This window comes from Kogia breviceps, chromosome 12 (genome assembly GCF_026419965.1).
Source record: "Kogia breviceps isolate mKogBre1 chromosome 12, mKogBre1 haplotype 1, whole genome shotgun sequence".
Classification (NCBI taxonomy): domain Eukaryota; kingdom Metazoa; phylum Chordata; class Mammalia; order Artiodactyla; family Physeteridae; genus Kogia; species Kogia breviceps.
In genome coordinates this window covers 52,419,524-52,445,261 of record NC_081321.1, presented here as the reverse complement: position 1 = coordinate 52,445,261, position 25,738 = coordinate 52,419,524, and the positions used below count along the sequence as shown (strand labels likewise).

General features: G+C 41.9%; 1 protein-coding gene across 4 annotated transcripts in view; it reads right to left on the bottom strand.

Annotated features, from left to right (window-relative positions):
* Window positions 1-2,137: 2,137 nt before the first annotated feature.
* The window catches only part of TBC1D30 (TBC1 domain family member 30), an 87,908-nt gene continuing 64,307 nt past the window's right edge, over window positions 2,138-25,738 (bottom strand). For 3 of the 4 annotated variants that reach the window (XM_059080341.2, XM_067009688.1, XM_067009689.1), the window contains 5 exons: window positions 23,524-23,629; window positions 14,698-14,810; window positions 12,375-12,514; window positions 9,303-9,509; window positions 2,469-6,066 (listed from right to left, as the gene is read on the bottom strand). In XM_059080341.2, the coding sequence (XP_058936324.1) occupies window positions 5,279-6,066; window positions 9,303-9,509; window positions 12,375-12,514; window positions 14,698-14,810; window positions 23,524-23,629 (1,354 nt within the window). In that variant the 3' untranslated portion in view covers window positions 2,469-5,278. Of the gene's footprint in view, window positions 6,067-9,302; window positions 9,510-12,374; window positions 12,515-14,697; window positions 14,811-23,523; window positions 23,630-25,738 lie in introns of all 4 variants that reach the window. The other variant, XM_059080342.2, reaches the window with a different exon arrangement.

The window sequence follows — 25,738 nt, the reverse complement described above, 5'->3', positions numbered from 1 at the left end:
CCATCTTGTAAATCAACCATAATTCATGTAACCATTACCCCTATTCTCAGATGTTTACATTGTTTATACTGTTTCCAAACTCCTTCTAGTAAATTTAACAGTGCAATGAAAATTTGCACATAGAACTTTCACTGCTATCTCACTTGCAACTCTAAAATATCTTAATATGCTTCAGTGAAATCCGGTAATGGCTATTTTCTCAAGTTCAAAGATACCAAATCTCAAGCACCACTTCCTTCTCAAAGGATGCAATTAGGGATGTTAAATATTTGTTGATTTTTTAAAAATCTCTTAGTGAGCAAAGAATAAAAGGTACTTTCCTTAACCTGATAAAAGATACCTACCAGGAATCTCAGGAAACATCTTACTTAATGGTTTTCTTTAAAGTCAGGAATGAGATATGAATGCCCATTATCACTGCTTCTATCAATGATGGAGGTCCTAGGAAAAAAAAAGAAAGAAACTACTGCCTCATCCAGAGGTGTAGAGAAATAGGCATTCTGCTTGTATATATAGTAAGTTCAATCTTCAAGGATGGCAATTTGGCGATACATATATGTTTTAAAAATGCACATACTTTCTGACCCTGCAACTCCACCTGGATGAACATACCCTAAGAAAATTCTTAAGGCTGTGTACAAAGTTATAAGTATTAGGATGTTCTCTCCAGCACTATCTACAATCAAAAAATACCTGTTTGAGGGCTTCCCTGGTGGCGCAGTGGTTGAGAGTCCGCCTGCCGATGCAGGGGACGCGGGTTCGTGCCCCGGTCCGGGAAGATCCCACATGCTGCGGAGTGGCTGGGCCCGTGAGCTATGGCCGCTAAGCCTATGCGTCCGGAGCCTGTGCTCCGCAACGGGAGAGGCCACAACAGTGAGAGGCCCGTGTACCGCAAAAAAAAAAAAAAAAAAAAAAAAAAAATACCTGTTTGATATACACACTACCATATATAAAATAAACAACAAGGATTTACTGTACAGCACAGGGAACTATATTCAATATCTCGTAATAATCTATAATGGAAAAGAATCCCCAATATATACATATATATATGTATAACCAAATTACTTTACTATATACCTGAAACTAACACAATATTGAAAATCAACTACACTTCAATTAAAAAAAAAAAAAACAGTTAAAAAATGTGAATTCTGGCATAAACACATGAGGAAATAATAGTTACTGTAAAAGAACATTTACTGGAAAGAAAGCTTAGTTTTCTCAATATACCTTTTTGTAGATAGTGTTGTGTATATACACGAACACACATAAAAACACATAGTGGAGAGACCCACACCAGAATACCAATGATTCCTTGTGCTCTTTCTATTTTCCAGATTTTCTTAACACATGTCGTTTTTCTAATTAGGAAACTAATATATTTAAAATGCTGCCTCAAATGACAGCTGTAGAAGTGGCTCAGCAGCACTATTTACAACAGCCAGGACGTGGAAGCAACCTAAGTGTCCATTGACAGATGAATGGATGAAGAAGATGTGGTACATATATACAATGTATATTGTATATACAATGGAATATTACTCAGCCATAAAAAAGAACGAAATTGGGTCATTTGTAGAAACGTGGATGAATCTAGAGACTGTCATACAGAGTGAAGTAAGTCAGAAAAACAAATACCGTATACTAACACATACATATGGAATCTAAAAAAAAAAAGGTCTGAACAACCTAGGGGCAAGACAGGAATAAAGATGCAGACGTAGAGAGTGGACCTGAGGACACAGGGAGGGGGAAGGGTATGCTGGGACAAAGTGAGAGTGGCATGGACATATATACGCTACCAAACGTAAAATAGCTAGCTAATGGGAAGCAGCCGCATAGTACAGGGAGATCACCTCTGTGCTTTGTGACCACCTAGAGGGGTGGGATAGAGAGAGTAGGAGGGAGACGCAAGAGGGAGGAGATATGGGGATATACGTATATGTATAGCTGATTCACTTTGTTATACAGCAGAAACTAACACACCATTGTAAAGCAATTATACTCCAATAAAGATGTTAAAAAAAAAAAGTGGCTCAGAAAGAGTAAAGGGAGATTTTATGAGGGGAGATGGCAGGCTGTACACTCGACCACGGCTCTCCGTTATCTAGAATCCATAGACCAGGAAGCTAAATGGCATTCTTATTGTTCTATTTTATTAAAACAAAGAAAAATGACAGATCCACAGGTTATTTTTATACACATCCATACATTCACACACACATACACACATTCCTGAATAAACTGTTTTACTCATTTTCAGGAACCCCCCCATCCTGCCAAGTTCTTGGCAAGTCACAGGCCACCCAGCAACCCAGTGATTAGACTGGTGGAGATGGCGTTTATTGGGCTGTTCTCTTGGTTCACGTGACCAAGGTGGGGTAAAGTTGACAGGGTAAGAGAAGGGGGTGGGGAAAGTCACAACAGTGTTCTATGCAGGCGCCCAGATAAACAACGTCACAATAGCTACAACAATGAGAATCTTTATGCATATATTTTTGTAATCAGTACAGTTCTTCAGAACAAGAGAGACTGAAAAAGGGAATACAATATTCCAAACAGTTACAGCCCCATAGGTTGACATTACAAACTAGGTTTAAATTATCTGGAGGCTTTTGTAAGAGAACTGGGGTGCAGAGACATCAGGAGTCGGCTCCGGCCTAAGTGCTGACGGGGTACAGACATATCTAAAAATAAAGAAACCACTACTTGGTAAGTACTTCTGGTGCTGGCATACAGTGTCCAATACAAAGAAGATAAAAGTCCATACTGGTCTCTTCGTACATGCTGTGTGCTACAGGCTACTGCAGATTCTTTATTTTCTAAAGAAGGCAAAGCTCACAAGTTGACCGATACACATGGTGATTACATGGTACAATGCATGCACTTTAACAGGACAGAGTGCTTTAACAGGAATCTGTCAGGTTTTGAAATCCTGGCGAGGTCATTTTTACCTCAAAGGACTATTATCCTTTCAGTAGTTTATTCATTCATTCAACAAAAACTTATCCCAAACCGTGTGCCATCACATCCATTCTTTTCTCAGGAAGACCAGCCCCAGGAAACAGATACAGCATGTGCTACTAACCCTAAGACAGGTGGCAGACAGCGAAGGCACAAGCCTAAGAACTGCAGTAAGTGCCCTCCACCCGCTTACCCACCTTCCCAAACCCAGACCCTCCAGGAGTTGGGAGCTGACTCAAGAGAGAAAAGAATAATTCTGTATTTAAGTCAGACATCCCTCAAGGGGAACATGACTATTCTGACTCACTTGGGAAGGGGGAGGAGAAAAGAATACAAGGTGGAATGTAAAGTTCAGCAGATGGAAGAAAATCGTATCACTGGCTTAACTTTGGAAAATGCAGTGGGTCTCGTCCTGGGGGTGGTATGCAAAGTAATCCCGACTCTCCACCTACACCCTTCCCAAGAGACACCGGCTGTGGGAGTGGCTGCTTTTTAAGAAGCTGCATGTTAACTTCAGATGGCACAGAATTCTCCTGCAAGACCAAAACTGCAATAACTTTAACTAGTCATATTTTCTACCTTCAGTTCTTTGGAGGGTAAAAACACCACAAAAGGGATAACTCTTCTCATTGTATATATCATTCTTGTGTTTTCTGTGCAAAAAAACCCACACAACCACATTCTCTATTTTATTATAAAAATTAGTGCCTCTCATAGTAAAAACTCTCTCTAAAACTATAGCTTTGGTTTCAGAATTAGCAATCCAATTAGCTCAAATGAATACTGACTGCATCATCAAAATGCCGGCAAGCCTAGCCGAGGTCTTCCAGGGAATGAGGATAAAAATGCCAAGTCTATCTTCTAATGTTGGTGGGAGAAGGGGATTGAGGAGTGAGCCTTTTGTCCAGCCAAAATGACAGCTGCATGAAGCATTTTTTAAATGAACTACGTTTTCGGATAAGAAGGTCAAAGCTAGTTTTATGAAATGCCATCACAGGATTCTGTACCATCTGGAGAAAGGTCCTTTGAGTCAGGAGGGAGTGCAGTGAATAGCTTCCCAGTTTTGGTTTCTAGAACCTATGTAGCCAATGCACCTGGGTACAAGGAGCATAAAACCCACCTATTGCACTGGAGGCAATGTGGCTGAGTCACACTGAGTACCGGGAGTATTTACCTTGAGTATCTGAAGTTCTACTTCACCTCTGTGTGGCTCAGAGTTCCCATCTGCATGGTGGAGATAACAGGTGCTGTTTCTGGGGAGGAATGGGTGCGACAGAGCTAGAAAGCCCTGGGGCCTTCTCCAGGGAAAGGCAGTGTTCAAGTAAGAAAGTTCTCAACAAAGTACTCCCACCCCCCCAAAAAAGCACAAAATTCAAGTAACAGAGTTGCAGGTGCTATGTTCTGGCTTTTGAGCAGAGGCTTCTCGCATCTGCAGTGGAGAACTGGTAGGTAAATGAGCTGCATGGTGGAGGCCAGACAAGCTCCGTATAGAGCCCATTGCCATCCCACCACTGAGGACCAAAACGCTCCTTAAGAGGCAAACATGAAGTTCAAGGAAAGCTCAGTGGAATCAGCAAGCTGTTGAGAGCAACTGCTTAATGCATAACCCACTTGTATCCTCTTCATAAGATCTTCCAGCTGACAATCAAGCTACATTTCAACAGATAAAGGTTTTCTTCCTTTTGCAGGTAGAAATAGAAAGTGAAAGAAAGGCTATCTAGATTTTTCTCCTGCATTTTAGCACAAGAATAAAAACCAGTTTTGAGACTGGCTGAAAGAAACTACTGAAGGAAAACTCACACACAAACATTCCCCCCAGTGGGGCATGAAGAGGGAAATTGGGAAGTTCTTTGCAACTAAGAAACTTACTTTCTTTTTACAGTTTCTGTTCTAGCAAGCTAGTGTGTGCATGCTTGAGTATGAATAACACCCAGAGAACTGGAAGGTTGGGTGGGGGGTTGTCACAGGCACCCTGAAGGCCCTCAGAACAGGAGGAAGGAAGAGGGGTTAACAGCCTAGATACAAAGTCTTTTCTAAACAGCTCACAATGAAAAGTTGGGAAAACTTCACACTTTAAAACCACAATATTTATTTTGCCACAAGAACCCACTGTATTGATGATTGGAAGACATCCCTATTCTAGCACCCATTATAAAATTTCCAATTCCCATTTTTATGGACCGTTGCTCATCTCTGAACCTATCAATCTCTTCGTTTTCAATGGACAACTGAAGCTCTCTTGGAGCCATCCAGCTGGAACCCTTCTGCCACCATGAAGAGGTGAATGTGGATACACAGTTGCTGAAAGATGTCACCGTTTCTTAGTACTACTGTTTCCACCGCTGGACTTGCTGAAGCTCCTGCTCATGTAAGGAAAGTGCACGGTTGGGGTTCTTTCTGTAGGACCATATAATCCCAAATTCCTGGCAGTGGCTGACTTCCGCAGTGGCTTGACGCTGGGAAAGGGGCTAAAGATGGGAGTTTTCGGGTGGCTGCCTTGGGGAGACTTGCCAGGGGCCTTGTTTCCTCCGGGTGCATCTGGCGGCTCCGGGAGGTGCTGCTGGCTGGGCAGGTGCACCTTGGGATCAGTTTCAGCAGCAGCATCCCTTGGGTTCAGTTCCAAGGCTTCTAACTTCACCTGGACCACAGACACATCAGCATCAGCATCCCCAAACAGCGGCTCTGGAGACTGCCCTTCGATGGTCCTCCCAGTGCCGCCGTCGGAGCTGCCACCTTCCCTTTGAGCTGCCCCCGCACAATCGGGGGAAAATGCCTGCACTGCCCCCAGATTGTGAGTCTTGCAGCCCTCATTCTGCTCGTCTATCAGCCCGATGGTGTCCCCACAGCCCAGCTGACTCTTGGTCCTCGCCGTGTTCTTTTTGTGGACCCGGATGTGAGTTCGCCATGGAGAATTGAGCTTGGTCCTAAGGTCTTCATAGGGGACAGGAGATATTTTGCCTCCTGTGTGACCAGGGATGTGGATGACAGCATTCTTGGCAGCTCTGTTGGACATTTTCATCTTCTTTCCTAAAAGAAGGTGGTTTATAACTGGAGAGTTGTTTACCTGAGATGGGAGAATGCTGGTCACTGGCCCTTTGTCTGAAAGAAATGTTGAAAGGTTGTGTGAAAGGTACCACAGAGAAAGCATCCATCACAGAACAGGAGTCACACACAGGTTGTCCCCGGACCCTGCCCACATATTTCCCAGGTCTTGGCAGAGTCATGTAACTGAAGGCAGCAGAAACTGAATTTGATCCTAGAGCCTGGGGTACAGATTCCCTCCTCTTCAAAGAGGAGGAGACAAGGGGCTGAAGGTACAAAAAGGAACAGACTCTGACCCCTTGTTACTAATCAGGGCCCAGCCTCCCTATTGTTTTTTACAGAGAGCCTTGTGTCTGAGAAGCAACCTCGAAGGTCTTGTATCTAGGAAATCTTTGAAGATTTTTTTTTTAAATAATAGGTCAAACACTATGACCATATAGATTACCAGCTGTCAGCTTCTGAGAGGTAGAAAAACAACACACTGCATATTACTGAGAGACAGAAGAATGAGAGAAGTGATAAGAAGGTGGTAAAAATGCAGTGACATCACAGCTATCCAGGGCCTGGCCCTAGTTCCACTCCTGTGTCCTCAATTGACTTTGAAAGCAAATTGACAACAGGAAAACACCAAAAGCTGTGTTCTCCTGGAAGGCACTGTTAACAGTATTACTGTCCTCATGCTGTGACTATGACCGAGCCCCTATTTCCAATGAAGCTTCAACATTCATGGCCCCAGGGATGACAGCTGCAGGCAGAAGTATCAAGAGAAGACCCCACCGTCTTTGTGTGAACAGCCTTACTCCTGATGTCTAGGTCACGTGGCTGACTCCCTCCCATCTGTGCTTCTCGAAGGCTCCTATCTATCGACCTCTGGTCACAGTCCAATCTTCACTGAAATGTTGACACTTGTTTCCTCTTCACTCTATGTCCTCTTACCTACCTCACTTACTTTACTACCTCGGTGACTGACCCATCCTCCACCTGCCCAGTTCCATCCCACACCTCATCACTCGGATCTGCCTCATGTGAAAAATATTTAACTCTCATATTCCTCTCTTTGACTCTTCCAACTCTCAGACTCTCGATGTAACTACACCTGGCACTAAATCATAAAGATTTCCATTCCTTGATCCCTCAATCTTCTCATAACCTCTCACTGTCTCCTCGGCTCACTTACACCCCTACCCTGCTAGATGCACGGTGGATCCCTTGGACCGCACCTCACCAATAACCACACATCCAGGCATCCCTATGGCTTTATCACACATGCCTGGCAAAACTCCACTCTAGATCCACAGTTCACATTCTCCTTTCCAAAACAGGAGCTGCTAACAGCTGCTGGGGGTGGGGATGCGGATGGGGGGAAATCATACAGCCATGTGGATTGATATCCCTTAAATTCATAACTCCTATTTTTGTTAGGTCCGCAATGCCACTGAACAAACTTTCCCTCTCCCATTGCTTCCGATGGCCGATCCAAATCTTCATTACTTTCTTTAAGCTCCCACCCAACCTTCAACTTACTCCCAAGCAAACAACTTTTCCTCCAATTTCTTCATAAAAACAGAAGCTATCAGGACTGTAAAGCCTTAACTTCCTGTCCTCCTTAACCTAGGAAGCTGGTACTTCAACCACCATCCTTACCACCTTCCTTTAAATCTCAGAAGCTGAAGACTTTTGCCTCTAGCTCAAGTTCAATCTCTCAGCCTATGCTGCTGATCCTATCCTACACCATCTCCTCTAAAACCCCGCTACTCAAAGTGCAATCCCCATCCAGCAGCAGTGGCATCGCCTGGAGGCTTATTGGAAATGCATAATCTCGGTCCCACCCACAGCTACTGAAGCAGATTCCTCATTTTGACACATCCCCAAGTGATGCGTATTCACACTAAAGTTTGAGAAACAATGCTCTCAAACTTTGCCCTTGAGCAGCAATCTCTCCCTAAAAATAACCACATAAACCCTGATCTAGAGTAGGGGTGAGCAAACTTTTCCTGTAAAGGACCAGACTATAAATATTTTAGCCACTGTAGTGCAAAAGCAGTCATAGACAATATGTAGACAAATGGGCATGGCTGTGTTTCAATAAAACTTTATTTATAAAAACAGGCAGTGAGCAGAATTTGACCTACAGACCATAGTTTGCTGACCCCTGACTAGAGTACAGACACTGGGCTGATTTAGTACCCAATGGCAATTGTTCACCATTCCACGTAAAGCTTCTGAAAGTGGTTGGAAAAGAACCACATAAAGAATCAGAACATGGCGGTTCTAGCCCTGGCCTGACCACTCACTATAGTTATATAATCCTAGACAGTTGCTAAGCCTTCCTGAATTACCATTTCCTCATTTTTTAAAAGGGTATAAGAATATCTGTCCTTGCCTTTCTCATAGATTTAAGGACAAATGAGGATATGTATGTGCCAATGTTTTGAAAATTAAAGTGTTACAGTTGTTAGTTCCTTTTATGATTGCTTTTTTAATGATTCAGGATAAAGTAAGAATCTTTAAGAAGTTGCCTACTCCTCCCCAACAAATGAAAGGTAAATTCAGTTTTTATGCAAGATCAGTCACATGCTCACAAGCCTCTTAAAAGCATGTCAAATTTATATCTTGGTTAATCCTGGATCGGCATCATTTTCATTAGGATTTCACTTAAAATAAGACAAACCAATTCCCAAATCAGCATATATTAAACAATAAATCAGATTGTTCATTGGGATTTGGGGAATTTAAAGGAAAAAAGAAGCTTGACAATCCTTGGAAAAGAGCATTTCCAACTGCAGTACAATTGTGTTCTTCTCAGCAGACTCCCAAGACACTGCTACCCCAGCAGTGAGGCACAGTAATGGCTTTCTCTTTTTCCTCTGATCACAACATCTGTTGTATTACTACCTAAATGACTGGTAGTAATATTATTTAACAGTATACAGATGACTAAATTCTACTTCCAAATGCCTGAAATTTAGGAGGCAATAGCTCCAAAAAGTCTCCAATCCAAGGACTGCATGGCTTTGCAACATTCTAATCATTTGTAAAGCCTTCTCCACAAGCATACAGTGTAAAGAAGTATTGAATACCATCAATTGCCTGGTCCTTGGGACCTTTCTCTTATTTAGAGCCTGATAAGATAAAATAAAAAGTGAGAAGATAAAGATGTTATTGTCTCCTGCCAGCTGTGTTGGTGGGTGCCGAGCCAGAGTGAGCAGTAATTCCCAGGCCATCCTGGGAATACTCGGTCTTCCTTTCACAAGTTGACACGGAGCTGAAATTGACTCAAAGAAGTACATTACCTGCCCTGATATACACCTGATGAACCTGCTGCTGCTGCTTCTTTTTAATCCGAGAATATTGCTGCTTCAGAGCGTTGATATCTGTGGTCATGCGTTCCATCATCATACTGTTAAAAGCTGCGTGGTATTCACTTCGGCAGGAATTGATCGCTCCTGGACTCAGCTCCGCAATGTTATTGGATCTCAGATTCTGGTCCCCATTTGGTTCTATATTCCAAGGAATAGAGACAAGGAGACACTATCACAAGGAGGAGAACGGGACTAACTGGGAATTGGTTATACTATATAACCTGGGGTAGTATCTTAACCTCCAGGAAATTCTGAACCACAAAAAACATGTACACTAGAATTTGTCTAGTACTTGTTTTTATTTGGTCCTGAAAATATTTCTGCATTTTCTTTTTTTTTTTTTTTTTTTTTTTTACGGTACGTGGGCCTCTCACTGTTGTGGCCTCTCCCGTTGTGAAGCACAGGCTCCGGACGTGCAGGCTCAGCGGCCATGGGACACGGGCCCAGCAGCTCTGCGGCACGTGGGATCCTCCCGGACCGGGGCACGAACCCGCATCCCCTGCATTGGCAGGCGGACTCTCAACCACTGCGCCACCAGGGAAGCCCTCTGCATTTTCTTATTAGGCTAACTGTGAGTCTGAAACAAGCTGTGTGGGTTCATTGTTTGATTTTATTACCTCTTTGTTCAATATATGGACATAAGATCTGCTGTTTCCAGATAAAAATCACTGCCATTTTCTAAAATTCACTTAGAAAAATATAACTCTAGCTGTCTAAAGTCAGGGTACAGATTTCCATATAACTGCATGAGGATTTACAAGGTTCCATATAACTAACTGCATGAGGACTCACAAGTACAAATTTGTAAATTTTACACTATAGGGTTTAGTCAGTCATTAAAAGTGAGTTTTTCTTAAGTTAAAAACAGCAAGACATTCTATAAGATTATCAAGACTTTATATCACGGTATCACTAGAAATGAAATGTTTTTATTCATTTAACAAGCATTTCCTGACTGTCTACTATGTGTGTTATGTCTGATGTGGTTTCTGCTCCTGTTAACACCAACAACTAGTAGATTTATCCCTTAAATAAATTTGAGATTACCTCCAAGAAACAGAAATAAGTACTGTGTGAAAATATACTCACATGCCACACAGGTAAACAGGGGATAAAATGAGGCTTTTCTAATACGATATGTAAAACTTGACTGGGGACAAGCTTAAAAAAAAAGATTAGTGGGGGATTTCAAGTATCGTAACATCTGCTGAAAGTGTTATTCAGATGAAGACTGAACATCTGGTAAACTTTCTTTTTTATTGAAAATACTTCTCTAAGGAGAAGAAAATTAAAAGAGGACCTCGAATCTAACTAAAGTAAAACCAACAAGAAAGACTAAGGATGAAATTTAGGAGAAAATGACCATGTCATCCCAGAGCCTATAACTGCACAGAAAGAATAACAGGGGGGAAAAAATGGAACATAGACCCAGATGACAGAAAACAGATTCAAAAATGTTAGAGTTAAAATATTTATTGATTCCCATGGCTAGAAACCAAAAGCTAAAATTCAGGCAACTAAAGAGGAGATAGAAACCATTACAAAACCAATAGAACTCTTGTTGAGTTCAGATTTTTTAAAGTTATTTAAAAAGATGACAGGGGGGCTTCCCTGGTGGCGCAGTGGTTGAGAGTCTGCCTGCCAATGCAGGGGATACAGATTCGTGCCCCGGTCCGGGAGGATCCCACATGCCGCGGAGCTGCTGGGCCCGTGAGCCATGACCGCTGAGCCTGCGCGTCCGGAGCCTGTGCTCCGCAATGGGAGAGGCCACAACAGTGAGAGGCCCGCGTACAATGGCAAAAAAAAAAAAAAAAAAAAAAAAAAAGATGACAGGGGAGTGCATACCAAGAACACACACACAAAATGACATGAACCGAACATTAACTAGGTTAAAACTCAAAACAAGCTAAGGCTTGCAGAACATACTCAAAACTACCAGGACCAAAACAACAACAACAAAACAAACAAAAAGGAAGCCTTCTAAGCAAGAGGAACAAAGACAAGAAAATAGCCCCATGACTTTGAGAAGGCAGTATAAAGCTAGCAGATGGCAAAGAGAATGCAGAGGTGCCTGACATCTTTTGTTTCTGTCCTCTTTCAGCAAGGAGAAGGAGAATGGTCTTCATACTAGAATAAATGTCATAAAGGAAGAGCTGCCACCAAAGATAGGGAAGATCATAGTGGGGGAACTGCGAACTGCTTCAAAAGAGTTCATTACACGAATAATGTCCAATCTATTTTCTGCAAGAAAAAATCGTTTAAACATAGCATGACATTCAATTCAGAGCACCACTTTTTAAGAGGGATACTATCAAACTGCAGGACATTTAGAGGTGAATTTAAAAAACATTAAAAGTTCTGGAAGACATATCTTTGAGAAATTCTGAATTTGGACCATGAAGAAACTTTTGGGGGACGTGATGACTGTCCTCAAGATTCAAAGGAGACATCCAGCAGAAGAGGGAGCAGACTTGTTCTGTTTTGTTCTGAAGAGAAGAACTATTAATAGAACTAGTAAGTGGAGTTTATCTCTTCAAAACTAGAAACACTGGGCTAAGCAGAGGAATTAGCAGAATGTCTTATGAGATAATGAGTTTCTGGTCACTGAAATTCAAGTAGAGGTACCATAATATTTTGGCTTTAGAAAGTATTTCTATAGTGGAAAAGAAGCCAGTCTATAATGAATTCAATTTAACTCAAACAGAATCTAGTAAGCATCTATTATATGCCAGGCTCAGTGCTAAGGAACTGAGCACACAAAGTTAAATCAAACGAGTGGGAGGCAAAACGAATCATAAAGAAAAAGAAATATGTATTATGCATGTAACACATAACAAAGAGATCCTCCTAAATGATAAAGTAACAGAGAAGTTACTTTTAATAAAGACCTTTAATAGTGGTAATCAGTTCAGGAAACAACAGGCATTTATAGGACACAATAATACTACCCTTGCTATAGTGAACCAACACATTGTGAGTATCTAATAGATGCCACTTCTTTACCTTTAACTTGCTTTTGGTACTTCTGAAGTTCAGGTGCCAAGAGCCCACTAAAAGGTCCGAGACACCCCACTGCATTAGCGATAGCATCTTCATCATCTGGGTCATTCTCTTCATCGCTGTCTCTGACCTTACCACGTCGTCTTGGAAAACATAAAAGAAAAAGGAATATTTTTTCAAAAAATGGTATTATTTTTAAATAAGTAATATAGCCACATGACTTAAATGACATATATATAAATTATATACATTATTATAATTTCTATAACATTTATATTGTATTTATATAATTATACATATATTTATATAATTTATATATATATATAAAGTCCATCTCCCATCCCTGTCCAACTTCTACCCTGTTCTTGCCCCACTTAATCCCCACAGGTGACCACTGTTACTAGTTTCTGATGTATTCTTCAGCTTCCTTATCAGTTAAATAAGCAAATATGACTATACAGTCTTATTTTTTTCCTCTTTTTCATAAGTATTAGCATGCTATATATAAGTACATTCTTCTACAACTTGCTTTTATTCACCTAAAAAAAAATCTCTCCATATTCACACAGAGCTTCCTCCTCATCCTTTTCTTAATGGCTGCACTGTACTGTATGTATACATTATTGTTTGTATGTATGTACTGTATTGTATGTATGTAGCTCATGTTATGGAACCAGGCTGCTAAATGATGTACACTCAAGTGGTTTCCAATATTAAACTATTATAAACAACACTGCAATAAATAACCTTATACATACTGTGTTTTGCATGTGTACAAATATATTTGTTGGATAATTCAGAAAGGTAGAATTGCTGGGTCAAAGGATATATGCAATAGTAATTTGGGAAAATACGTCAAATTGCCTGCCCCAAATCCCATGGTAATTAACCTCTCATGAGCAAAGTGTAAAAGTGTCTGTTTCCCTATAGCTTTATCAACAGAGAGCACATCAACCTTTTGAATTTTTGTCAACCTGATAGGTGAAAAAAACAGAATCTCAATCTTGCTTTAAGCTGCATTTCTCTTAGTCCAAGTGAAATTGCCTTCTATGTAAACTGCCTAGTCCCATACTTTCATCATTTTTCAGATGGTGGTCATTTTCTTACTGACTTCTAAGAACTTTATATATGAGAGGAATCAGTTACAAATATTTTTTTACAAATATTTTTTCACAAATATTTTTGTGTCTGCTTATGGAGGTTTTCTTTTGCTCTGTTTTGGTTTTAGTCCTGCAGAAAATTATTTTTTAAGTACTAATGTTTTTTCCTTTTTTTTTTTTTTGTGGTACGCGGGCCTCTCACCACTTGCGGCCTCTACCATTGCGGAGCACAGGCTCCGGACGCGCAGGCCCAGAAGCCATGGCTCACGGGCCCAGCCACTCCGCAGCACGCAGGATCCCCCTGGACCGGGGCACGAACCCACGCCCCCCGCATTGGCAGGCGGACCCCCAACCACTGAGCCACCAGGGAAGCCCCTTTATTGTTTTTTTTTGAGTCACTTATTAAAGCCTTCCCAATTCCAAAGAACTAAAGACATCCTTCCACATTTTCTTCTGCTTTTTACTTCCGTTTTTTCCATTTAACTCTCTCATCTCTATGGAGTTTATCCTGATGTATGGTGTAAAGTATGACTCTAACTTTATTTCTCTCCAGATTCAGTCTCATTGGCCCAGCACCATTTACTAAATAGTATATCTTTTCAGTGTTGATTTACATTTTCATATATTAAATTCCTGTGTGTGTGTGTGTGTGTGTGTGTGTGTGTATTTGTCAATTTCTGGTCTCCACAGTATTTTAAACTAGCTCATCTGTCTACACTTTTTTGATTCTACCCTTTTTTAATTACTGAGATTTTTTTTCTTTTTTTTCGGTACACGGGCCTCTCACTGTTGTGGCCTCTCCCGTTGCGGAGCACAGGCTCCAGACTCACAGGCCCAGCGGCCATGGCTCACGGGCCCAGCCACTCCGCGGCATGTGGGATGTTCCCAGACCGGGGCACGAACCCGTACCCCTGCATCGGCAGGCGGACTCTCAACCACTGCGCCACCAGGGAAGCTCAATTACTGAGATTTTTAATATTTGATATTTTTAAATAAGTTGTGGGGTTGCTAAATATCCCTTCAGTTTATATTCCAACCTTCTTTGGAAAGTACACTTTCAAAAATCTCCCTCTTGAATTTAAATCAAAACTTTTGGGAAAGAGATATTCAGATTTTAAGCACCAAACTACTTCAAATGTATTTCTGGGGTTTAACAAATATTAATAACAAATTAAGGTATTAAGTCTTCCATCATGAAAACAACAAGGAAAAAAAAAGGACCTTACCCAGAAACTGAGGTGGGCTTAATTGTGGCTGGGAATGGTGTAATGTTGTAGGTGTATTTTTCCCTCAGCTCTGCCAACTGTGGAAAAGGGAATGGAGCCATAGAATACACAGTCTGGAAAACAAGAACAAAAATTCCAAGTCTGAAACGGTGGCCTTAAACAACTCTTATCAATCCTGCAAAGACATTAAAGTTCTATGACTTGGGTGTGAAGAGGTAGATACTGCTCCTTACACAGCAGGTAGAGAGAATGTACTTCAATATCGTTTTAGAGAAAGACAAAAGAATACTGATTAAACAACAGTTAGTCCCCAAATCAACCCAGCTGGGACTGGGCACTCCAACTGGTGAAAATGGGTGGGCAAATGGGGACAGTCTGACGTTCTCTTGCCCATTTGATAGATGGGTTAATTCAGAAATTCACAGCTCCCTATTACTTCTTTCACAGTGAACCCATCAATCTTCTTCATATGTACCACTCGTGTTTCAAAGCTTTGCTTGATGATCTCTACAGGCATTAAATGTCAGCCTTCCGGATACAATTACGTCTGGGGGACAATCTTGTGATCACCTGCAAGCTTTCTCCAAAAATACCACCTTTTCAAATGTCTGTGAATCAGTTCTAGGTGAAAATTGTTAACTGTTATTTTTAAAGAAAAAAAAAAGAAAGAAAAAAAAGTGACAGGGTGTAAAGCATAGGCTGTTAAAAATCTATAAATAAAAATGGGAAAAGTACCTGTGCTTCTTCCAGGATTTTAAGATTATATATCATTCTACCAGCAGGAGGAAAATCATCTTGTTTGTTCTCTTAATTTTATGAAAATTTAACTGCTCCAAACATATTTCTTCAATCTTTCAGGTTCTTATTCACCAGAAAATGTATATGAATCACATTAACTTTCATTTCTTCCAGGAGGCCATTCAAATGTCCTGATAACACTTCTCTAGGACAATATTTTGAAGTGGTAGTTTTCATTTCAATAGTACTGCTTTCCTGAAGGCTTAGGAGATGTCTAATATCTGCACAGGTAGGAAAAGGAGGGCTCGGAAAGGGGCTTCCTAGCACTGCAGCCTCACTCCACAGCTCAGAGCCACCACCGGGACAGTCCACCATAATTTCAATTCTACACAGTCTGCACATCTGACTGTCCCCAAACTTCTGTGGTATCCGCTTATACCTTAGCATAACATTCCAAACAAGGAAGTGTCGACTAAAATTCCTTCCGTTTGATTCTCCATTGCTTATTATGCAAAGTTACACAGTTTATTGGGACCACCAAAGTCATCTCCAAGTCATATTATCTCACACACACTTGATTACAGACAGTCCCTGACTTACAATGGTTCAACTTAAATGATTTTTCCACTTTACAAAGGTGCGAAAGTGATACACATTCAGAAGAAACCCTTCTTCGAATTTAGAACTTTTCCTGGGTTTATGATACGCCATAGGTCCTCTCTCGTGATGCTGGGCAAGGCAGCTCCTCATCAGCCACGTGATCATGAGGGGAAACAACCAATACATTTACAACCATTCTGGACCCAGACAACCGTTGTTTTTCACTTGCAGTTCAGTATGCAATAAATTACATGAGTTATTCAACTCTTCATTATAAAATAGGCTTCGTGTCAGATGATTTTGCCCAACTGTAGGCTAATGTAAGTGTTCTAGGCATGTTTAAGGCAGGCCAGGCTGAGCTGTGATGTTTGGTAGGTTAGGTGTATTAAATGCATTTTCAACTTATGAAGGGTTTATCTGGATGTAACCCCATCGTTAAGTCCAGGAAGATCTGTGTACCCAAAAGGCTGAGAAGCAGTACAAATTTACTAACAGTGAACTGTTCCCCACTGGGACGAAACAGAAGGCACCCTGTGGTTCCCACTAGTCTGGAGTGTGAGACTAAGCTGGTTCCCAACCTCTCCAGGCCTCCTTTTCCTCATCTGAAAAAATGAAGGCATGAAACTCAGGATGCTGGTTACCTCTGAGAGGAGAGGGGGTGGCAGGACCAGAGAGAAGGGTATGAGGGTGTTCACCTGTGTTGTTCATGTTTTATTTAAGTTGGGTCATAGGTGTGTAAGTTTTATTATTTTAATACATTCTGTATGCCTGAAATACTTCATATCATTTCATTAATAACATGGTCAGAGTACACTCTCACATTTTTTGATCTCACAAAGTTTACCAGCAGCTCATCACCCGAGAAGTTGCTTTACTGCCAGTATGGAATTCTTCCCTCCTCACTCCTGTGACCTGTCTTAACTCCACATACCCTTGCCTGAGAAGTTGCTTTACTGCCAGTATGGAATTCTTCCCTCCTTACTCCTGTGACCTGTCTTAACTCCACATGCCCTTTTGAGGGAAATGGAGAGATGTGAAAACCTCAGCACCCCAACTTTAAGTCCAGAGCATGGCACCTCTTCTTGCGCCTCAGTACAGCAGCATCAGCCTCTGGCACATCAAATGTTAGTCCCAGTGCTGGGCCAAGAGTCAGCCTGTCCCTCACTCATGAGACTTTTCTTCCTTAACAATTTAGAAACCTGGTTCAGATTTCAAGAAACCCATACCATGCAATGAATAGCACGGTGACTATAGTTAATGATACTATATTGCATATTTGAAAGTTGCTAAGAGAGTAGATCTTAAAAGTTCTCATCACAAGAAGAAAAATTTGTAACTGTGTGTGGTGATGGGTGTTGACAGGACTTATTGTGATCATTTCACAATATATACAAATATTGAATCATTATGTTGTACACCTGAAACTAATGTGATGTTATATGCCAATCATATCTCAATAAAAGAGAAACCCACACCATCTGGATTCAAGTTTAAAAGATGAAATTATTAATGCTAGAAATTTCAAAATTCTCTACAAAGTAAGATGTCTCATTGGAGACAATTAGTGGGATGTCTAGCTGAAGATTCACTTGTGTTTTATTTTTGCCAGTTTTATTAAAAGTTATCAGAAAACTCCTTTGTCCAGCCTCATGAAGGAAGTGTGTAAGAAAAGAAAGGGCTAATAAGGACCTACTGTATAGCATGGGAAACTCTACTCAATACTCTGTAATGGCCTATATGGGAAAAGAATCTAAAAAAGAGTGGATATATGTATATGTATAACAGATTCACCTTGCTGTACACCTGAAACTAACACAACATTGTAAATAAACTATACTCCAATAAATATTAAAAGAAAAAAAAAGAAAGAAAGGGAAGTACATCTTGCCCCTACTCTGTCCCATCCTGCTCCAGGGTAAACAGTCTGGGGTCTTACCAAGGTCCTTCAAGGGCGACTCAGCTAAAGACACTGGACCAAAAAGAACACTGGCTCCGTTGAGCTGCATTCTCTATTCCTGGTCTTCCTTTCTCTATAATTTACTTTTAGTTAGCCCTTCAAAGCATACATCGGTGTTCCTGAAACAAATGTGTTTATAGTACTTTGCATATATTGACTCATTTATTTAAAGGTCTCACATGTCGGCAGGCATGTTTATCCCATGAAGGTACACCACACACACCACCACAGTCCTCAGGATACCTGAGAAGCTGTAAATTTCCAACTGTGTAAATCAGAGATTTGCAACAGATTTCAAGAAAGGAATTTTACTGATCATCTTAGAGCCAAAGTATAGTACATGAATAGGGTCTTAGGGTTAGAAAGAAATTTAAACATAATTTAGTTCAACCTCCCTCCCAAGGAGGAGTTCCCTCTAAAGCATCTCCAACAGATGGTCATAAAGGCACTGCTTAAACACTTTCAGTTATGGGCACACACAATTCTGCAAGGCAGACGGTTTCATTTTTGACAGCACTAATTAATCAAACAGTAACCTTCTACTGGACAAGCATTCACATCCATGTAATTTCTACTTCATCACTGATAGAAAAAAGGGAACAGTCCAAGGGCAGGTCCTGCCTCATGGCACATGAAAGCTCCCCGCAGGTAACAGTAAATTATTAACCACCATTTTGGGCTAGGTTTTCCTAAGCACCTAAAATCCATCTAGTAAACAGCATCTAACTAACTTTTCTCTATATTACTCTTAAAGAATTCATGAGAGACTTTGTCAAAAGTCTTACTGAAATCCATATACACTATTTCATCAGCATTCTCCCAATATCTTTTTCTAACATTATTGTTTTTTTTAAATGGCCATTACTAGTAAAATAAAAGAGTGATGCAATTTGCAGGGGGAAAAAACCCAGTAGATTATTTTGCGTATGGCACCTAAAACTGAAAAAAATAAGGAAGACCAAACAGGGAGAACGTTTTCATCTCTTCAGCTCGAAAATGAAGATCTTGTATGCACTCCAAATTTTTCATCTGGAGTCATTTCAGGTTTGCTGACAGACTTAAAGTCTACCATAATTGGATCACAGCCATTGAATTAATTTTTTTAAGAGTACGGAAAAGAGAGTGCTTGAAATGACATTCAGCATTTCTCTCCTTAATACTCTACAATGTCAAGGAAAACCAACAAGTCTATTTACTGCCCAAACTACCAACACACATTTAAATAGACATTTATATTTAGGCACTGCTGAAAAGGAACTATATTTCTCTTTTTCATTATTGACATGCTTTAAAAGAAACATGAAAACATAAATTGTACAAAATTAGGCTCAATTCATCTTCACCAGATGTTTTCCTCGGCAGGAGAAATGCTGCTAAAATGGAATTCTAATCAATCAAGCCACAGCCTACATTTTTCCTTCCAGGATTCTCTTAAAGCAGAGTAAAGAAGGGGTGCTCTTTTCTCCTAATACTTAAGACTGGAACTTCCTAAAGGACAAAGATGGAGTATCTCAACATATCTACCATTCCTTCTGGCAATGTTTAAACTTTAGGTGAGATAAAACGTTGCTCACTCTTCTAAAAGGGATTTCAGCTTTTAGAAAGTCATGTTTTCAATAAGGTGGAAGCCCTGTGTTGGGTGGTGAGGAGAAGCACTTGGCCAGGTGTCGAGCATGGGCCCCAGTTCTGGGTCTGCCACTACACAACCTAAGAATATGGCAAGATGCTCACTCTCCATGTCTTAGTTTCGTCTCTGTAAAATGACAGAATTAGGCTAGTGGACCGTTAAGCTCCTTTCAAACCAGTGTTTGTCTAAGTGTTAGCTCAAAGCCACCTGCATCAGAACCACCCATGGGCCAAATATCTGCTTTTTTTTTTTTTTTTTTTTTTTTGTGATATGCGGGCCTCTCACTGTTGTGGCCTCTCCCGTTGCGAAGCACAGGCTCTGGACGCGCAGGCTCAGTGGCCATGGCTCACGGGCCCAGCCGCTCCGTGGCATGTGGGATCTTCCCGCATGGCTCACGGGCCCAGCCGCTCCGCGGCATGTGGGATCTTCCCGGACCGGGGCACGAACCTGTGTCCCCTGCACTGGCAGGCGGATTCTCAACCACTGAGCCACCAGGGAAGCCCAAATATCTGCCTTTATAATACACTCTTGACATGCTGCTTATACACAGTCAAGTTTGAAAACCACTGCCTCGAGTCCTAATGTTCTATAATTCTGTGTATGGACTGAGCAACCAGGTGGATTCTTAGCACTACATTAGATATTATGGGGATACAGAGTAATACGAGGCCCTTATCATTAAGGAACTTGCTAGATAAGATTAACATATTTGAAAAAATACCAAACAATATAAAATAATTTGTAATGAACATTAAGTCAATTGCTGACAATCTTAATTAGTGAAGGAGTAGGGAAGAGGTATCATCAACGAGGGCTGAGATGACAGAGCCTGAGGGGAGGGGAGAACAGACTGAGTAGGATCCGGTAGACAGAAAGGATTTGCCCAGACAGGGTGTCAGAGGGAACCACAAGCCCTGTCATGGGGATAAGCAGGGCCCACAGAGGACTGGGTGGGGACAGAGCTATGGCCAGTGCAATAGGTCCTGGCTATGAAGTAGTGGGGAGCGCCTCTGGATAGTTAAGAAATGGGGCAACCACAGAATACCTCCAATGCAACCTGTGTGAAGACAAATCCACCTTCCTCCCCCATGAACTTTTCCTCTTCTTCCTAAGCCAGAAACCTGGGGGCTGTCCTTGGCTCTCCCTATCCTTCTCCCTCACCCCATGTCCACTTCCCACGGCCAAGTCCTGTCAACTTCATCTTCTAAGTACTGCCTCTGTTCCATTCTTGCTTTGACCCTTCACTGCCTCCCCATGGTGACCCCTTCAAGTCCACCCTTCACAGAGCTGCCCCTGTAGTTGACATCAGACACAACTGAGACCATTTCCATCTTCTCCCTAAAACCCCTCAGGCCCACAGCTCTTCTTCTTCCCTTTCCAAAGGTTCCACAGAGGCCCAAGAACTCCAGCAAGCACAACCTCACAACCACTGACCTCCAGGATCAAGTCCACACTCCTTACCATGGGTTGTGGTCTCCCACGAGCCAGCCCTGTATACCAAACTCCTGTAGCTTCCTTCCCACACCATAAAGGTTTTCACTGCTAATGTCTTGGCTCATGTTGTTTCCTCAGCCATGAACTGCCTCTCTGCTCTGCACCACTGCCTCAAATATACACCCACACACCCCACACGTGCATGCGCGCGCACACACACACACACACACACACACACACACACACACACACACACAGCCCGACCTACTCCTATCCATCTTTAAAGGTAAAACCAGATATGAATTCCCTCAAGAAAGCCTTCTGACAGAGAGAGATGCTCATTTAATATTTTGAGAAGTTAATACAGGGCCTAGAAAACTAGGCCGAAACATTTTATTTACTGCAGTTAATAACGAAGAAGCACAGAAGGTTTTATGAAGAACAATAAAATGACCAAAGCAGTAAGTGCGGACAAATACTTTGGCAGCAAAGTGAGGACTGTATTAAAGCAGAGGGACCCTAGAAGGAGGGGCTTCATCGCTGAGTGTGGTTTAATTCAGCAAACATTTACTGAGAAAGAGAAGGCAGAAAACTAGTTGCAGACTCTCAATAGATACTTGTTTAATGAATTAATACATTTATTGTGCAGTACCAGTAAAAGGCAAAGTGCTACATGTTATGAGCAAAGCACAGTCCCGGTCCTCAAGGAACTTACAATAAAATCACTGAGGAAATAAGATACAGCCTCAAATCAAGGTAGAATGTAAGGAAGGCTCACAAAAGAGGTACAAGGGAAATGTGGTGAGTCAAAGAAGGAGACACTTTTAGTTGAGATTATCAGAACGTTTCACGAAGAAGATGGCATCTGACATGGAACTTTCACAAGGAGGCAGGCCTGAAACACGTGAAGGGAGAAGAGAAAGACTGAACAGAGAGAGCAAAGGTGTAGAGCAGGCATATGCCCAGGCATTTCTGGGAACATGGAAGACAGTGTGACTTGACTAGACGAGGTCAAGGGTACAAAAGGGAGGAATAGGAACTATGGCTGAAAAGATGGGTTAATGCCAGACAGTCAAGAGCACTGGATGATAAGCTGAGAAATCCATGCTCTGTGTTGTAGGCAGTGAGTAGTCACTGTAGTTTCATGAGTGAGGGAGAAGGGATAAGATCTCACAGTCCCGCTTGGGGCATGTGAACCAGGCAATTCTATAGGATCTAAAGGATCTCACATGTGGAAAATGTCAAGCTTGGACCTCACATCCACAACAATGTTCAATAATAGGCACTTCCCTCTAAGAGAGAGAATGAGCGATGAAGCAACAGCCCAGGATGTGTGAGAGGAGTTGAAATCAGAACACAGAGGTCAGGGGCAGATAGAGCGTTCCACCTCTGGGACAGACAGGAAGGAAGAAAGACCTTATGACAATGCAAAGAAAACATGAAATACAAAATATGAATGTTCAGGGAAGTTATACCAGGTGGTCAGTATTCTCAATGAATCAGGCAGCTGTCTGCTAAAAGTGAGGGATTCTGAGAAAGAGCTGGAGGTGGTACCAGGATACAAGCAAAGGAATGGAACCTCTTCACTTGACAAGTCCTAAATCAGGACCTGAGTCTTTGTTTTCTAACCTGTTGGCTGGGCTCCACTACCCAAAAATGACTTCAGGCATGGAACCCAACATGAAAGTTGACACCAAAAAAAAAAAAAAAAAAGGAGCGAGAAACCACAGAGAAAGAAGGAACTAAGGTCCAAGGACAACCTTGGACAAGACCAACTGTTGGTCAGTGGGCAGAAGCCAGGAAGAACTAGGAAGAGAAGCAGTGGTCAGAAGCGGGAGGAGACTGCAGAAAAATCATGTTATAGAGCCTAATGGAAGACAGCGTGTTAACAAATCTGCTATCTCTTCTATACTCACTGCCAATTTTAATGATTTGGCGAATGTAATCTTGAGATACAGCAACATGCCAGAATAATGACAAAACCCTTCAAGTCTTCCATTTTGAAATTTATGAGTCATATGTAATAACACGAGTTGCAAATGTAGACAAAACAAATAAACCAAAATGCTGATTAGAATAATCTCCTTTTTATCCTCAATAATCCCTTCCCAGAAATAATTATTTCTCCCCACAAGTCTCCCTTTACAGCTAAGAATCAGATTCAGAACAAATACCTGGTGATTTGGGGGTGAGGGAGGAGGTGTCCTGGTGGCTTTTTGGTTTGATTTTGTATTGCATGTTATGATTTTTAAGCAACACAGTTGGAACGAAAGCCGTAACAAATATCCATTTCTTCCTTCCTCTTGTGACACAGTTAGATTCTTAACAAATTATATATAGACTCTTGGTCATTTGAAAAACTACATCTGAGGTCTGGGCAAATACATTTCCCAAGACCGCTGCTCTGGCACTGCTTGTTCCCATGGTACCAGGGTCCCCCGAGGCAAGGGGGGTGGCAATGCCCACTCACCTGCATGAGTTCATGGCTTTCCAGAAGATCATTCTCCAGCATCTCCTGGGTAAGGCGCCCCATGGTGCTATAGAATTCATCTGCTGTTTCACAACATTCTATCTGCCTAGATAAAGGACAGAAAAAGGAACTGTTTAGGATACCCATGCTCTCAGGTACATGCTGCAAGCACAACAAGACATGTTTTCTCTTGCCATCAAATCGACCAAGTTAGCAACCAACAAAAATCAAAATCCTATGATACACTCACAGTACAGCCTGTTTTAGGCAGAGAAAAGATTTTAAAAATTAGAAGGGCAATGTAAAGGTGCTTATTCTAGGATGAGTTCCCATCTTTGCTATGCTGCTCCCCTGACTCACAGCCCCACCTGTGGCATCTTTATTGTTTCCACGTGACACATTCTACACATCAAAATACCCATCACTGATCAGAAATTATAACCAGGAAATTGGGTGCCCAAGTACAATTATACCCTAGAGGGAATCTGTTTCTCTGGATCTGCAAACTGCAGTGGCATCGACAGACTGAAACCAAACCACAGTAGAAGTGAAAGATGAAATATACAAAACCTTTATCTGCATATTTCATCAGATCACAGGATATTTTCACAGGTAGTCTTTTCAGCCCTTCTCAGGACACTGCTGCTAGTTGGAAATTACACCCTGTTTCTTGTGTTTGGTTCGACATGTAAATAAAGAATCTGTCACCTCCCATCCTGTAAGACAGGTGAGACTTTAATCCTTCTTCTAGAGGGGGAAGGAATAACCCAAAGCAAAGAGACCTGTCTATTTGTTTTATCTATTATGACACTCTTTGTATAGCAGGATAACTCTATTTGCCCACCAGTCATAAGACATGCTCTTTGGCATACACTAAGGTCAGGGGATTTCCATAGAGCCATCCAAAAACAATATGATGATGGGAAAATTCCATGTTCTGAAGTGCTGTTCAAATCCCACTACCACAGGGCTTCCCTGGTGGCGCAGTGGTTGAGAGTCCACCTGCCAGTGCAGGGGACACGGGTTCGTGCCCCGGTCCGGGAGGATCCCACATACCGCGGAGCGGCTGGGCCCGTGAGCCATGGCCGCTGGGCCTGCGCGTCCGGAGCCTGTGCTCCGCAGCGGGAGAGGCCACAGCGGTGAGAGGCCTGCGTACCGCAAAAAAAAAAAAAAATCCCACTACCACAATCATGTAAATAAATAAATGAAATAAACGGCTGACGTGTTCATGAAAAATACCGAATAGCATGTGGGCATAAATAAAGTGGTTAAGTTTATCCTGTGAGTGGCAGGAAGGGTGAGGAAGAGAAGTAATGCCTAAGATGAGTTTTGAAAAATATTCTGCAGGTTGACAAGGTGGAAAAAGCATCCCAAAGATGTGGATACAGGAGACAGAAGGCACAACTGGGGGAAACGCATGTAGGTCCCCACCACCAGCGTGGGAGTGGCTGCACAGCTGGGGGCGCCAGGGAGAGCTGAGGGCAGAGAGGTGCAGAGAGCAGATCGCAAAGGCCTCCCCTGCCTGCTGAGTCCCCTCAGGACAAGCGTCACTGAAAGGCCTTTAATATGGAGTGTGGGAACAGACACGCCTCCTTGGCAAGGTTGCCCGGGAGGTGGCATGGCGAGTTCGGGGTACGATGGGGAGGCCAGGGAGGACAGTGCTGGGCAATGAGGGAGAGGGTGAGAGGCCCGCGTATCTCAAAAAAAAAAAAAGCACAGATTATAGAGCCAAGGTACCTAGGTTCAAAATCAGGCCTTTCCACTTACTAACTGGGTGATTTGGGGCAATTTACTTAACTTCTCTGTGCCTCAGTGCCCACATCTATAAAATCATCCTACCTCATAGGATGATGGTGAGGACTAAATGAGTTAATTTTACATCTAGAGTGCTTAGAACCATGCCTGTCCATTGCAAGCACTCCATGAATATTGGATTTTAAGTGTAGCTATTATTATTTCAACAGTGTGCCATCCTTGGGATGACCATATGAATAAATTCTGATCCTACGGATAATGGATAGATGGGAATAAAATGAGAACCACCTCTTTTCCTCCTGCCCCATAATTAAGAACTAACAAAAAGGGGAGCGTAACTGACTCCGCATACAGTAAAGTGCTTTAGCATTTTAATGCCATAAGCTAATTACTCAGTAACTATCACACCAGTTAGAGTGTGATAGTGTTTGATAGAGAAATTATCAAAGCTCAAAGAGTT